Source organism: Cyrtonyx montezumae, unplaced genomic scaffold (genome assembly GCF_038088225.1).
Source record: "Cyrtonyx montezumae isolate F1298 unplaced genomic scaffold, pur_monq_1.0 scaffold_7, whole genome shotgun sequence".
Classification (NCBI taxonomy): Eukaryota; Metazoa; Chordata; class Aves; order Galliformes; family Odontophoridae; genus Cyrtonyx; species Cyrtonyx montezumae.
In genome coordinates this window covers 24,654,682-24,670,499 of record NW_027072078.1, presented here as the reverse complement: position 1 = coordinate 24,670,499, position 15,818 = coordinate 24,654,682, and the positions used below count along the sequence as shown (strand labels likewise).

At 38.7% G+C, this 15,818-nt stretch overlaps 2 protein-coding genes across 3 annotated transcripts in view; both read right to left on the bottom strand.

The window, feature by feature from the left end:
• The window catches only part of EPB41L5 (erythrocyte membrane protein band 4.1 like 5), a 43,691-nt gene extending 42,504 nt beyond the window's left edge, over positions 1–1,187 (bottom strand). The window contains exons 1-2 of the mRNA XM_065750592.1: positions 683–1,187; positions 65–249 (exon numbers count right to left, since the gene is read on the bottom strand). Coding sequence (XP_065606664.1) covers positions 65–249; positions 683–947 — 450 coding nt within the window. The 5' untranslated portion in view covers positions 948–1,187. The remainder of the gene's footprint in view (positions 1–64; positions 250–682) is intronic.
• A 67-nt stretch (positions 1,188–1,254) lies between these two features.
• Positions 1,255–15,818, bottom strand: part of PTPN4 (protein tyrosine phosphatase non-receptor type 4) — a 99,122-nt gene continuing 84,558 nt past the window's right edge. Inside the window, exons 21-27 of one of the 2 annotated variants that reach the window (XM_065750586.1) lie at positions 15,692–15,782; positions 15,548–15,609; positions 14,646–14,792; positions 12,631–12,759; positions 11,080–11,228; positions 8,277–8,412; positions 1,255–6,768 (exon numbers count right to left, since the gene is read on the bottom strand). In XM_065750586.1, coding sequence (XP_065606658.1) covers positions 6,682–6,768; positions 8,277–8,412; positions 11,080–11,228; positions 12,631–12,759; positions 14,646–14,792; positions 15,548–15,609; positions 15,692–15,782 — 801 coding nt within the window. In that variant the 3' untranslated portion in view covers positions 1,255–6,681. Of the gene's footprint in view, positions 6,769–8,276; positions 8,413–11,079; positions 11,229–12,630; positions 12,760–13,358; positions 13,478–14,645; positions 14,793–15,547; positions 15,610–15,691; positions 15,783–15,818 lie in introns of those variants that run through there. The other variant, XR_010623066.1, reaches the window with a different exon arrangement.

The window sequence follows — 15,818 nt, the reverse complement described above, 5'->3', positions numbered from 1 at the left end:
GCATAGTGCCAGATATCCCGTACGCAGCCCACAGACACCACACGAGCGACCAGCAGGGCCGTACCGGCAGATCCACGCTGACATCGGTGCCGTCCAGCAGAGCCACGCGGCACGTGATGACGGCCCTGGCGTCCCCCGCCGCCGGGATGTGGGTCGCGGCCCTCTGTGCTTCGCGCAGCCGCTCCCGCTCCGCGTGCCTGCGCATGGAGCGGCGGCCCAGCGTCCGGCGGAAAAAGCTCAGCATCCTGCCTGGGAAAGGCGAGAAAGCGCTCGGGTTATAGCTCGTCGTGGGAAGGAGGGACCGCGCAAAGCGGCACGAATAAAGAGACGCCTGGGACTGAAGTTTCCGTGTCGGCTGCAGTAAGGTTCTCTTCCAGCTCAATTCCACGAACGCTAACGGGGCGCCTGCGGAGCGCGCAGCCTTTGGACGAGGCCGGAACGCGCACGTCCGTCCAGCTGCGGCTGCTAACGAGCGCCGGACGACGGTCCCAGCGCGCCGCCCAGCTCCGCGCAGCCCTGCTGAGGCCGCTCCCCTCGCGGCTCGGCCCGCACCCGCCGCTTCCCCTCCTCAGGGCCGGGCCCCCTCACCTGGCGGCGGCCGCTCGGGGCGGGCCCGGCAACATGGCGGAGCGATGCGGGAGGGCCTTCGGCGGGCACGCGCCCGGCCGCGTTACTCACTCACCTGCGGGCTGCCGCTGCCGGCGGCAAGGGGGCGAGGAAAGGACGACGCGGAGACGGCGGCGGGAGCGGCGGGAAGCGGAGGGCACGGACGGGGCCCCCGCCCCCTTGAGGGGTGGAGCCGGGGCCGCCCCCGCCCCGAGCCGCCAGGTGGTAGCGGCCGGAGGGGCGCCGCGCGGCGGGGCGGCCCAAGCGCTGCCCCGGGGGGGGGGGAACGGGGAGAGCGTGTGCGAAGAAAATCGGCAAAGAATTAAATTACTAAAGCACATCTTTATTTTGCAATTAAACAATTAAGATCCACAAGTAAACTATATATATATTTTCAAGTCTGTAACCCAGACAACTATTTGTCGACTGAAATTAAATATATCCACAAAATATGCATAACAGCTTTTTTTTTTTTTTCTTTCCCCACATCATAAAATGAGATTTTTACTTAAGACTGAAACAAGACCTGCTAATGTTAATTCGCATATTGATGCAGGGAACTGCTGGTTTTCGGTAGGACGTCACCGTGTCACTTAATGGCAAGAAATTCCGTTTTATCAAAACGGGGGCAAATGCCTAAGACCCTTAAAGCACGCAGCAGCTGCAGTGACAAAAGCTGCATCCTTTTCACTTTGTCCAGTGTTGACCCATTTCAAGTTTCCATCGTTTTCAAGCTGTTGAAGCCAAGGAGCGGTGGTTTTAGTGTCCCCTCATTCCACCCCGTGCCCCCACAGCTGCAGGCAGTCTGCTCAGGGGAGCAGTGCTAGCGGGACAGGCAGGCAGCCTTAAGCTGCAGCTCTGCAGCTCCGAGGTGCCCTACTCTGCAGCCATCCCTCTTCGGGCTGGTGACACAGAGGTGGAATCTGAGGGCTGAGAGCCACAGCTGGAAGTGGAAGCTAAGTACCAGAAGGAACTAGCAAAAGATACTGCCACCATCTGCTTGTTAATCATCATCTGGGTAATATGCTTCCATTCGTATTTACACAGAGTATATAGCACCTGTTACAAAAACAAAAGCAACCCCAAACCTTACACAGAGAGCCCTGCCAAACTGACTGGTGAAAATGAAATGGCTGGCAGACGTACCAAACCAAACAGACTAACTTCTGAGTACAACGGATGCAATGAAAGCCTTTGTTTTTTTACCTTAATTCTCCTGTATAATCGTGATGGATTGTTATGCAGTGCCCCATGTATTGAGATCACTACACTGGACAGTTTATAGTCCACTCTTTGCGTTAATAACTCTCCTTAGGGAAAACAACAGCTAAATGTAAACGGTTTGAAGCCTCTCTCTCATGTCTCAGCCCCCCAGGCCCAGGCAGAAAAGGATGACATCATCTTTAAACTTTGTTGTGCATCACTTTTAGTTATCAAAATTCAAAGTAAAAAAACAAACAAACCAACCAACCGAAAGGTTTCCAGGCAATTGATCTAACGTTAAAAAACAATGCTTAGCAGAAACATCTACAGTAAACACAGCTAATCTGCAGCTGAGAGAGATCACAGCAATCAGTGTATGAGTACCCTGTATTTCTATTTGCACTTTTTGGAAATGCAAGCTTTTATGTTCTTCTTACAACAGGAAGATTGAGATGATTAGTTGTTAATATTCTGAAAAGCCCTCATAAACATGACCATAACCCAGACGTGGCTGGAGCAGCTGAAAGCATTCGTACCGGGTGTAACCCAAATCATCTCTGCACAGAAACCCATTGCACATCTCTCTCCAAACCCAATTTATTTTTGTCCAATAGTTCAGTCAGTAGTAAGCATGAGATAAAGTGCTACTATTCAAACATCAAAACACTTTGAAAAAAACTTCCTTTAAAACACGCGAGCTTGCTAAACGTGAAATATCACCACCAGCAAACTGTCAGCCAGCCCGTGAAAACAAACTTCATCTTACAGAGCACACGCACAATTCCTATACTTTGTATAAATCCAAATAAGCCAATTGAATTTGGACAATATTCCAATTCCTCCCTCTATCCTCAGGGCTGAGGGTCCTTCAGATTGCCTCCAGTAACAGCTCTACGGTCACAACTACACTAAGTATTGGACAAACCGCTTTTGCATGCAGATTTGTGGATGGTGCATCTGTAGAGTCTTATTCATGCTCATATTAATTCCCTGAGCCAACAACCATCCTCCACACACCTGCACAAGCATAAATTCATCACACAGTTCAGCTCCACAACATGCCTGGAGGTCTCCCTGGGCAGCACAGCTGCAGCAGTACCACTGTGACCTGGCCTCCACGGTGCCACAAAGCTTTTCAGAAGCTCTCTGAGGAAAGCTGCCAGGATCCATCACAAACTCCTCACGTACCTTCATCTCCCAACTGCTTTCTCACCCCTTCTCTCCCGGGTGGTGCACCAGGCTGTAATCAGCTACTCTAGACGAAGCACTGGTGTCTCACCTATATGGGATGTAAGCTTCCAAGGTTTAACACAGGAACACAGAAGAAACTGCACTCAGCATTAAATGAGGTGCAATAAAATCAAACTGTTTTTCAGAACTAGGAGAGAATACCTAAAAATACAAGTGATAAAAACAGCGGCTTGCTGCTTAAGACGCACACTGTTTAAATCACCAAATGTTTTTGAATTCAGGATAGATTAAGTTTTCAGCTCTCTGGTATATCTAAAGCAGCACTGCTCAGAACGGATTGGCTGACAATCTGTAGGTGATTCACCTGCATCTTATTTCATCTTTAGCAACAATTAAGAATGCCCCCAAAACACGCAAAGGCTTCTCAAGAACCTCATATTTTTCTGCTGACAGAAAAGCCTTCAAATCCACTTTAAGCAAGAGATGGTAGTGGTAGCTGTGAATCTGAACTCAAAAGGAAAAAGTCTCAATGTTGTACATTTGCACAAAACTCTCATAATATTGCTCTTATGTACAATGAAAACTTCATTCTTTCTTTCTCAAGCTGGATCTGTGTCATGGAAGTGCTACAAACACACTGTTCCTCCACCCACCCAGTAATTTTCCTAATCAAATGCTATGAAAATAATTGTTCGTAAAATCCAACAGCCGTAACACCAATCACATCTAGTTCATTTCGTCCGAAAGATACATTCATGTTTTGTACAGCGTGAAACATACAAAAACTTCTTTAGAAAGTCTGAACAATGATACAGATCTTCATAACCCAAAGTAAAATATTTAGCAGTTTAGATTTATTTTCTTTTTGGCCGTATAAAAATATCGTGAAGGCCATTTATACCACAACAAGTAGAAACATCTGCGTGAGTGATTTGTGGTGCAGGAAGGCTTCAGCCTTCTCTTTCCCAAGCAGCTTTTGGTTCCCATTCCACTGGCTTTCCAAAAGCCAAAATGCCACTGATCAACTGACGACCAATCATCTGAGTTTGCTCCATTTTTTTTCCCAGTGCAAATAGTTAATACACAACAGCAGATCAGCTTAAGTCAATGCAGAGGAAGATTCTAAGCTTGCATTCCTGCCTGTATTTGTAGTCAGAACAGTAATGACGGATGACCAGTAAATATCCCACGTGTAATTGTGGTATAAATGGGTATTTTAAACTCAAACTGCTTTGGCAACTTCACATAACAATATTTAAATATGTGACATCCCAACACTACTCATGTTGCTATAAACACGAATTCTCCTTCCCCTCAGGAAAAAAAAGGGGCAAATGCTATTTTTCTTTATAATTTGACTGTGAAGAAAGTGTACTTCAATATAATGGATGAATTACTTCACATTTTAGTTATTAAGTGCTGACTTCAAAATAAGCTTCCAGTTAGCTGGCATCTCAGCCAATAATCTCATCATATGAAAGTTAAAGCTTAAAAATTAATAAAGAAGATCTTGCTGTTGTTGTTGCAAATGGCTTGAAATGAAACTGAGATTAAAGCTACTTCATCACTCTTCTTCAATTTATCAGATCCAGAGATACTCATAAGGTTTATTTTTCACTGAGGAAAAACATTGATTTAGGCATGAAATCTAGAAATATAAGTAACAGGGCCACAGGCCACCTAATATTATTTTGTAGTCTAAAAATAATTAAAACTATATTTTCCATTTGGCATTGTGGTTCATGTATATTACTAAGTCATAAGCCAGGATTTCACTTCGCCCGAATCCCTTTTCCCTTAATATCTCATAGCTGACCTCTTTCAGATGTCCACAGAACACCGTTTATTATATAACCATTCAACAGTTAAAAACTTTAGCGTAGAACTTTCCATTTCAACTCTATGCTTTATATAGCTTATAACAAAATTTACTGGATAAACATTTTCAGGAAACCAATAAATTAAGATTTTTAAATAGAGGACACAAAGTTATGCTGTTGCAGGGCAGTCAAAGAAGCGACTGATTTTGTTTTCTTACAGTATATTACACCGGACACCTTGCTTCTGACTTGGGTTTCTCCTATACTGGAAAAATATTAAGAACTGGGACATAACTATAACTTTAGAGTGAGCTCAGATACTGTATCAGACATTTGTTACAAATCTCCTTAAGTAAATAAGAGGCAACCCATACCAACCAGAACAACTTTGCACAAGCGTAACAGAGTGTGACTGGGACCGTTATGGAATTAAAAGAGTTGTGGGACAGCATTATAGTGTTTGCCTCCCTTCCCACCCCTCCCCAGACAATTAGAAAAATAAAAGGCAGACCTGTATGAAAATGGCTTGAAATCAACTATGAGGATTTAAAAAATACTTGGTTAGCAAATAATGGAATTAAATCACATCTGATTGTAAGTTCAACTTAATTATCAGTGCTATTAAAGAGTTATGTTCTAATCGAGTAAGACAGCTATTCTCAATAAAAGGATAAAACAAAGAATCAGCTTCTAATGACCTACTAGCATTTCATAGTAAGCTGCTAGTAAGTTACTAGTTGTAAGGAATAAAGGAATGTGTCAGATTTTTCACATAATTACAACACAGCAGCAAACAATGCTCATTCATTAAGTTGGCAGAGGTGCTTTTGCTACTGAGCGTAGCACGTAGGTAATTGTATCAGGAAAGAGGGAATGGTATTTCCATGACCCCTTGCAGTAACATACTCCAAGCACCAAGGGCCGTTTTTAGAATCTGAACCCATTAAGATAAACACAACAGGACAAGACCACCCCCACAGAATCATGAGTGCCTTTCACTGGATGTACACTGTAAGTCTCAAGGCACTTAAGGGGTTAAGACATAATGCATGCACTAGCTCCCATCACATAATCTTAAGTCACATGAATCAGAATACACCAGTGTGTGACACACAAGCTGTGTCAAAGAAATGCTGTTTATTTTTTTTTAGTTTAAGTTTTTATTATTATTGTTTTCTTTTTTCTTTTTTTTTTCCTTTTTTTTCTTTTTTTTTTCCTTTTTTTTTAAACAAGATGCTGGTAAGTGGGCATTATGCAGCTACTGCTGGGTTAACACGGATGCCAGCTCTCCTCTAACAACCAGCTGGTCTCTAATAAGGGTGTAGGACAAAGTGTGCTGCATCAGTAGGCAGTGTGTATCTATCTAGTATTGGCAATATTGCTAATGTTGTAAAAAAACAAAACAGTGAGAGTCTGTACATAGTAAATAAACCTAGCACTGGAGAAAGACCATGGCTTAGTGTATTTTTTGTTTGTTTTTCATTTTTAAGAGACATGGGTGTAAAACAGAGTGAAATAATTCCAAGCCTTGTCTGTAGCAATTCAACCAGAAGCGCAGTATATGGCACTACAATGAAATCTCGTAGATTACCCTGAACACAATTAGTCCTTTCAGTTTATGGTTTGTTCGGAGCAAAGCACGAAAATAAAGTCTTCAAACAGATGAAGATTAGAAGAGTTTCAGAGACTGATTTTGTTTCAATGTAAAGTGCAACAGTGCTGAAGTTTTCAAAGTCCTTTGTCAATTCTTTGCTGTACTTCACTATCATTTCCTGCAAGCAGTATTATGGCACAAAGAATGCTGCCAGTTCGTTATTGAGAGGACAGGGTTCCTCAATTTATATCCTAGGTTTTTTGCTCCTTATTTATGTGGTGATGCTTGTAAAGGTTTAATAAATCCTTCTTCATACACCTTCAGAATAGCTTCACATACAAATCTGTATTGACTCTGAAAAGGAAAGCAGATTCAGTTAATTGAAAAGAAACAGATTTGAACCATAAGTAATTTGGAAGCAGGAAAACCCTCGAGCATCTCCCATCCTTTTTTTTTTTTTATTAATAGGCCAAGAACTGTGCTTCAGAGTTAAAGAAACTTAGAACAGTGAAACTTAGAAAAGTTTATTAGAACATCTTATTTCTTAACAGAAGAGTGGAATGAATGGCACTTAGAAATACATACTAGAAGTCATACCCACGTATCCTGTTCTTACAGCACCACCTATTCAGGTATTTTCTATCTTTCATTTCATTGCAGAAGTTTCACTGACACACTGAAGTTCCACACTCTTGCATTTAGAACCTATAGCAAAGCACTTCTTCATGTTTGCATAATTTTGATATGTTACTGGCACCTGTCTCTTAAAATGAGGAAAAATACTGTTTTGTGTTCTAAAAAGCCCAAACCCCGTTTCTTAACATTAATGTCTAACTGCATTATATTCAAGTCTATCACTAGCATTCATAGAAGCCACCTTGTTTTAAATAAATAATAGTTCCATAAACGGTCATTAAATACAACAAAAAGCATTCCTGCCTTTTCATTGTCATGAAATATCCCTATCTGTGCAGTCATTATTCATTTCAGATCTTAAATGGGCACAGTAATAGATCTAACCGTGCAATAATTACATGCTGCATTATTGTATCTAAATTAAGATACTTGAAGTTATACATATCCGTGTAGAACACACATTTTGCTTCTAGTGCTCCCTAAATGAACTCTTCTGGACTCTCTTCATATAGTATAGAGGAGAATCATGCATAGAGACATCTTGTGGACACTGAGGGAATATTTCAGAAAATGCAAAAATCAGGAAAGAGCAGCAGAAGAAACTGTTATAGATAACATAGATGAAATCCTAAAAACAAACCAGGAAAAAAAAAAGGGCATAAAACCACACTGAGCCTTTCACTATTCCCTTTCCCTGTGATGCACTGAAATCTGCATTTCACTGAAGCTAGAATATATTTAGAACATGCTGTGAAAAAAATACAGTTAAAACTCTTACACCTGCACCTCCCCTCCTTCACTAATAAAGGTCTCTTCCTCTCTACATATACTGTAGAGATGTACAAATTCATAATGTAGTCATCACAACCAGCAAAACACATCTTTTATTGTTTTTCACATATTCTCACCTTTCTCATCCTTCCTACCCTAGCTGATTTTTTTTTTGTGGACTATGAATACTAGACTGCAGTGCTGAACTACCGATGACCTAGAAATGGAGGCTTAAATGCTTCTTTCAGTCTGAATAACCTCTGAGGAATATTAAAAGAAATCTAAATCTGTTCCAACTCTATTCTAAACCTTTCAGAATTCTGAAATAGAATATATTAAAGAGGCAGAGCAGTTATCTCAAGAGCAAACAAACACTATCGATCTAGATGAAGCTCTAGCAGCTTCAGACTCATTACGATTCTTCTCCAACACAGAACTGCAGGCAGGGTACTCACAGGTGTTTGGATCATCATGGCTCTTTGATCTCTCATGGTTCGTACAATGTCTAATGGATAAACAGGCTGATTGCACTCAATGAGACACATTGCTGTCTCCATAGTGATAAGAACTCCCGTCCGTCCAATCCCAGCACTGTCAAAACAAGGAAAAAAAAAATTAAAAATGTGTCTGGAATGCAGCTAACATTTAAAGGCTGCATGGTCCCAAAAGGTGTATAAACTGCCCCACCAAGCATAAGACCTTCCTCCTTAAGGATTCTCATGACCGATCTTTATGATCCCAAACTGTGAGGACATGGGATAGACAGGCCACCTGTCACTGGAAGCTTCCATCCTGCCTGAGAAGAGCAAAAATTACTGCAGAACTGTCAGTACTGTGAAGAGGAACCTGAACCCAACCATGAGCAACTTACAAACAAGATTTATTCAGGTTTGTATTTACATCTGAGTAGAAATCCTTAAAACTGCACATTTAACCGTGAGCATCAGTAGTTTATTTCAAAGTCAATTTTTTCATGTCCAAGAAATCTGTGCTGCAGTGTTGAAGTAGGAAACCAACATTCTCTCATATTCGAGCACAAGACTAAATCCATACTTTCAAATGCCATCATTAACTCAGATCGAACAGCTGTCATTGCATGCTTTTAAATAAATTAATTTATTTAAGCGTTCTGTTTGAAGCTTAACTGTTCTGATTTTGAAGCATAGCTTCAAATCAAATCCAGCCAAACTACTACTTAAATCTTTGTCCAGAAGGTGGCATCAAAGCTACTGTGTGTTCCAGTGATGTCATGAACATTCTATCACAAGATGTAACTGTACCAGTTACATGAAAATATTCCATGGCATTTTACACCTCTAGAATTTATACATATGAAATTTATATGTAGAATGCCTCATTAAATGCAAACAAGAGCAGTATCTTTCAGAAAATGGTAGTGATTCAGGGAAGGGCAACAGCAATGATGGAAAATATGATACAGTTTCCATATGATTAATATCAGGTAGGCTACAACTTGTTAGCTTAGAAAAAGAAACCACTGACTGATGGAATGGAACACTGTGGCACGCAGAAGGAAGAAAATCATGAATGGCAGGAACAGGGTGAAGGGGCTCACCATCTCCTCCAGAATAAGTATTAGAAAACATTCAGATAAAATTTAAGGAGCCTTGTTAAAACAAAATCAAAAGGAAAATGAAGGTTTAGGTGCAAATTCGCCGAGCATCTTGCCAAAGGACAGGAATGCAGGAATTCAAGAGCTCAGAAACAAAAACAGGAATGTATTTGGAGAAGAAAGGCACAGGGGTTGTTACAGACAAACATAACAGGTACAGGGCTTGAACATTAAGTGATTTGTAAGCTGGGCAAGTAAGAGGGGAAAAATCTTATGTTCCTATTTCTCCTGAAGCATCTGCTTATGATCTCTTGTGAGAACAGAACACATTCATCCTTATTTGCATAACATTTCTTCCTTAAAGTATACTCTTTGCTACATTATTTCCTTGAAAGACAGGTGAAAAGGGTGCCCTAGAAATAGAATTGATGAGTGCTTATAGTAAACCTTAACTTCGAAGTGTCTCAACTTCACACTATCCTGCAATGATAAAACAGGACAAAAAACACTGATTTCACAGGATGTCATGGATTTTTTAGTAGAACAAAGACCAAAGTGTCCTTTCAACAGCTGTGTGTTCAGACTATACATATTATAAAATGTTTTACCACTCTGAGTTCACTTAGATTTCATATGAGAGGCACTGAAGTAATTGTAATCAGAGAAGCAATAGCAATGAACACAAATTTAAAGTTTGTGATTCACATTAGTTCAATGTAACAAAAACTTTTCTGATTTCTTCAGCATTTTGTTGCTTTACAATATCTCTTATTATTTTTAGAATACTACTGTATGGTAGGCAAGCTTGCTCTACTAGCTACTTGGATTCCCCATGCTAAAACCGGTGGTTCATGTCCAAAAACAATCAACATTTTGTTGCCTTGATCTTTTGATTCATTACACTGAGCAGCTATTAATAATATTGTGCCTCTACCATCTGCAGGGTCTTTTCAGCTTGACTTGTTACTGAAATCCAGTTGTATTTCTCACTAGTCACAAAGTTAGGACCATTAAGTAAATGATGCTGAACCACGATATTCTCTCTCTTTTCTTCTGAGAGGCATAAACTTGTTTTAAACATTGATGTTGCAATTACCAGAATGGAGCAGGGTCAATACCTCACTGAGATGAATGAAATTGTTGATAAACTCCAGCATCTCTGCACTCACACACTTTGTATTAGGTTAGATATATTTGCCTGATATTTTCATTACTTGTTTACAACTCTATCAACCATAAGTATAGAATTGATAGAACTTGAAAAAAATATATAAATTTAAGGCACTGGAACTCTGGCAATGCCACTTGGGTTTCCCTAATTCACAAGATTCACCCTGGCCAGCACATCAAGTACAGCTATTGAAAACTATTTCACAAAAAAAGCACACAAACATTAAATTTGTATAGAAATCTGAATAAGTTACTATTATTCACAACAAAAGTGTGCTGCTGCAAGAAAAAAAGCTGTTATCCTATTGAACTCACCATAACTTCATGTAGCCTAGAATACCTGCAGACTTGCTTATTATAAAGGTTGAGTTTTCCTGACACCTGCAAAGCACATTCAACTTGCATCTTTATTTGAACAATAAAGCCCTGAAAAACTACTTAACAATAAACAATTTGAAATTTGTGATTTAGTGAAGTTGGAAAAAGAAAAAAGAAAAAGGGGGGGGAGGGGGTACCTGCAGTGAACAACAACAGGTTCCTCTCTGCCAGCCCGCTTCTTTCGCACGAGACACACAAAATCCAGGAAATCGCTGGAATCATCCGGAACCCCGTGATCAGGCCATGCTATGTACTGAATTTGGGTTAGCTGCCGGCTCTCCTCTTTCTATCAGAAACATAGGATTTAGTCAAGGTTAACTCAGGTTTCATAGGAAGAAAAAAAGGTACGTTTACGTCAACTCGCACCTGTAATAAAAGTAGCTTCTGGAAGCTATTAATCTCTATCAGTGTTAATTACTGCTCATCCTGGATTTTATAATTACATTTTTTAATTAAATACAATAAAGGCAGCTAAAAAGTGCCCTCCATATAGCAGCAAAACAGTTCATGGGTACAAATGGTCTTTGTAAGCACCAGATATACAAGCAAGTAGTCAAATCTTTAGCACTTCCTTCTGTTAAGTTAGTTTTACTGTCATACGGCCAAATGACAGAACAGGGGTGCAGAGGGGGAAGACAGAACTTCTAAGCACAAAAGTCTTTCTTCAGACTTTGTTAACACCAGTACAGATTAGGATGTATCTGCACCTCTAATTTTATCCAGCATACTTCACAAGATGCAAAATGACTTGGTTTTCCACTCTCTCTCACCTCCTCCTGCTCTAATGTCACCAACATTTATCATATAACTGATTAGTGGAGGGGGCAGGACATATAATGAGAGTAAAAGCAGTGTTTCAAAGAATAGGAGCTACTCAACAATAAATTACCCTTTGGTGTGGTTTCATTTACAAAGATTCCACTACTGATAATAAATGAGCTATTTTCTCAACAGTACCCAGGAAAAAAAAAAAACAACTGTAAATTGAATAAAAGGCAGTTCTATAAACCTGGCACCTCATCTGGAAGAAACCCAAGCAGTGAGAAATGAGTAACTAAATTCTAGATAAACATTTCCAAATATTTCTGAGACTGAAACGATAGCTGATGAAGTTCTGGAAGCTATACATTCCCTGAAACTCATGCTATGCCTACTCTTTCTAGAAAGTCCTGGTTTACATCTCAATTAATGCATCTCAGCAGGATTTATCTTCCACATATTTTCACACAGTCTCCAAGTTGGAATTAAGAACTATTTACCACCAAAAAGGCAGCCTTTCAGCAAAACTGAAATACTACTAGTATCTGATGCTTTGAAAACATCAAGAGAATAACACATCTCTCGACTTTTTTAATTACTCTTTTTATTTGGTCAGGCCAAGAAAGATAACAGTACGTGCCCTTATAAGAAATGATTTAATCACATTTAATCAGATTCTGTACCAATTATTACCATTATGGAAATCTAATCCTTGTGATATTTTGCTAATAAAAGGCTTGTTATCACATAACAGAATTTATTCATAGTAAGTACATGGCAATAAGTCTAGGTCTCTAAAGGTTAATAGAAATAATCAGTTCTACTTATGTGTATATGCCTTCAAGATTTTAAATGTCTGATTAGACGGTTTTAATTAGTCCATGAGGATTTCAGAGATTAATATTTAAAAATACATATTATGACTTTACCTCCAGATTAGTCAACGTCATTTCTCGAAATACATAAGCAGGATTTCCTTCTTCTGAGTGGCAGGTAATCTGGAAATTCCCATACGATGAGCTTCCTGATGGCTCTGGCCAGTATTGATGGCATTTAACCTAAAGCCAACACATATTTAAAGATGTCTGTGTTTAAATTCAGAGTATTATTTTTATTCTTTCTAGTTCCTTATGCCTTTGTTCAGTAAAAAATACTGATGATTTTGTCATCACTATTGGTTTACTTACCAAATAGACTACGCTATTTAATTATTGCATATAAAGTAAGTTATTGCAGATATCCCCTGCTTCTCTTTATAAAAGGACATGTGAACCAGCTCTTGAACTTAGTGTAATTGTGGATGGATGCCTTTCCCTTTCAATGCAACTCTTTTTTTGTTTTTTGAATGTATCAATAATGTATCTTAACACTTGAGTGACAAAGATGCTGCTTTATAAATATTTCTGACCTCTAAAAACCTCCTACAATCTTCTCAAAACATTTATATGGGAAAAGAACATATGAAAAAAAAGAAAGTAAGCAACAAAAAAGTTGCTGCAGAAATTAGGGGGATGCAGACAGGGGACATCAAAGATGCTTAAAAAAGCCTTTAAACTTGAATGAAAAGTTCAAAAACTAAAATTTGTGGATAAACTGCTTAAGTGGTAAACTCAAGAGGTCATTTCAGCTCAAGTGTACTTTTGTTTTTCCAACCCACCTGGCGATTCTTTAAGAGCAGCCAGATTTGCAGACTTCCTGCTCCACTGAGACATCCCGGCATGCAGTGGGATAGTGATGTCAGAAGCCTCATGATCAGCTTTAGAGCAGGGAGTCTGCCTATGGGTATAAGACAGATAAGTCCTTTTATTTCATTATGTAGCAGCTCTCCAAAGAGCTCCACAAATATCATTATTGAGGGGGTGGGGAAACCTCAGAGAACTGCTATTGCAAGTCTGTTCTTAGCAGATCTGCAAAGAAAATTCAAATTAAAAGGGCACTTGTACTGAAATTCCCTCTAATCACGTTCATTTGGGAGCAGGCTGCATCATGCTAACATTGAGTCACTGAAAAATGGCTCAAAAACAATGCAACTCCCATTCAATTATTTTAATTACATTTAGAGACCTAATCTCCCAGCTATTAAGAAGTTAGAATATATACAGGCAGGTGAGCTACTCTCTGAGCTGATCAGAACATCCAATACCCTCTCTGTAAGTCCATCTTCAAAAGAAATGCTGAATTATGAGAAATTCCACTCAACTATTACTCTGGTCCATCATTTCTGTCCACACAATCAAACATTTAGTGCTACTGTGAATGCAACAGATGATAAACCTGACAACTCTGGAATTATACTCTGTGAATCACTATATTTTATTGTTTTTGCTTGTCTAAGAAACAAAGCTGAATAACAAATGAGACTATTAAGAAAAAGCAATAGCTTTAAAAACAGAGTTAAAAAAATCTTTTTTTTTTTTTTTTGCTGAACCATTTATAATTTTTTTTTTTAATGAAAAAGACTTAAGGGACAATGATTCCTTCACACAAGTTAACACACGTTCAAACTCTTCTCAATTTATGAAAAATGTTTGATTTCAACTTTACTAAGGATTCTATGAAGAACTGCCATTCATGCGTGCTCTTAACAGTACAGAGCTCTATTGGGCTGCATTAAAGTTCATCTCTAGATATGAAGGAATTTCAAAAATTGATGAAATTTCTTAGAGTTTCCTCATTCAAAGATTAGTGAAAAAAATGACCATGTTGACGATACAGACAAAGCAGTATGCAAAAAATGTTTTAAGAAATACTTGGACTTCAATATATCATCAGCAAAGTTTTCATTAAGCTAAGGTTTATAAGATTAATTATCATAACGCTATTAAGAATGCACTGGCTTTATGAAAAGCATTGTAGTATACTGTAGTATCTTCCTCTAATCTTTTTAATGGCAATCAACAGATTTTTTTAATGCAAGTGATATTAAAGAAAATCTTTTACTTACTCTGCCACGTTCAACTTGAGTTGTTAACATTACAACCATAGATGAGCCTTGTTCCCAAGTCATCTGCCAAAAATCAGGACAAGTGTTTGGCAATGGACCTTGACAAGCAATATACTGGTTTATTATTGTGGAAGAAGGGATTTCCATCTAAGAGAAGACAAAATGATTATTATAATTCTTGCATTTGCCATGAGAACGTATTTCTGTCAGACATCAGACAGTGTTTAGTGACTAATACATTACAGTTCACGTAGTGCTACTTCATTTAAAGTTAGTAATTTTAAAGGAGCATTTATCAATTGAAAGTCTTTCACACTCAAAATTAATGCAAGGATCCATACACATTTCTGGGATCATATAAGTAAATGAATTGACGATTAATGGTTGAAAGTTAAAAAGTAAGATAACGACAGACCAGTCTGCAAATAATTCAGGTGCAAATGCCATTCTTTGACTTTCTGGCACTAGTTTTTAAACAGTGATTTTGGAATTTAACATCTGTTTTAAGGTTTCATTTTGTTTCCTTTTTTGTTACTGGAAGTACTTCGTTGCTACTGACAATAATGAATGAATAAACAAATGTTAATATGTGTTTCCAGATTTGACTTTTCTGGTGTTGAACACCACTGCCACTTTAGCAATCCATTAAGAAGAACACATTAATCCAATAGGCAACTATTTCCTCCTAGGGTTTTTGCGTGTTTATTTTGATTTAGAAAAGGACTTGCCACAAAGCATTAGTAAATAAGTAAACCTACAGTATAATTCAAAGCATATGATTACCAGTTTATTATTCTAGCCTGAGTTAGATTTACAGAAAATTTATTTATTTTATTAAAATTATCCACTGAAAAATTGAAAATTACTTTATATCAGAAGCAACCTTTAGAAGCATTACTCACATTTATATAATTTGCATTGATGTAATCTTCATTACTTTTTAAAATAACCCGTGTAGCGTCATCTGAAAAAAAAATTTAGAAAAATGTTACTTATTTACTAACTGCAGTAAAATATTTTTAGAACACAAACACACAAATACTTACAAGGCGAAATGTCTCTGTATCTATTTTTGGAAATGTTTTGAGGTAATCTGGCACAAGACATTGTCATCCCAGGCTTTTTCCTATACAGTTGCTGGAAAAAAACAAAACAAAAGACAAAAAGTCAAGA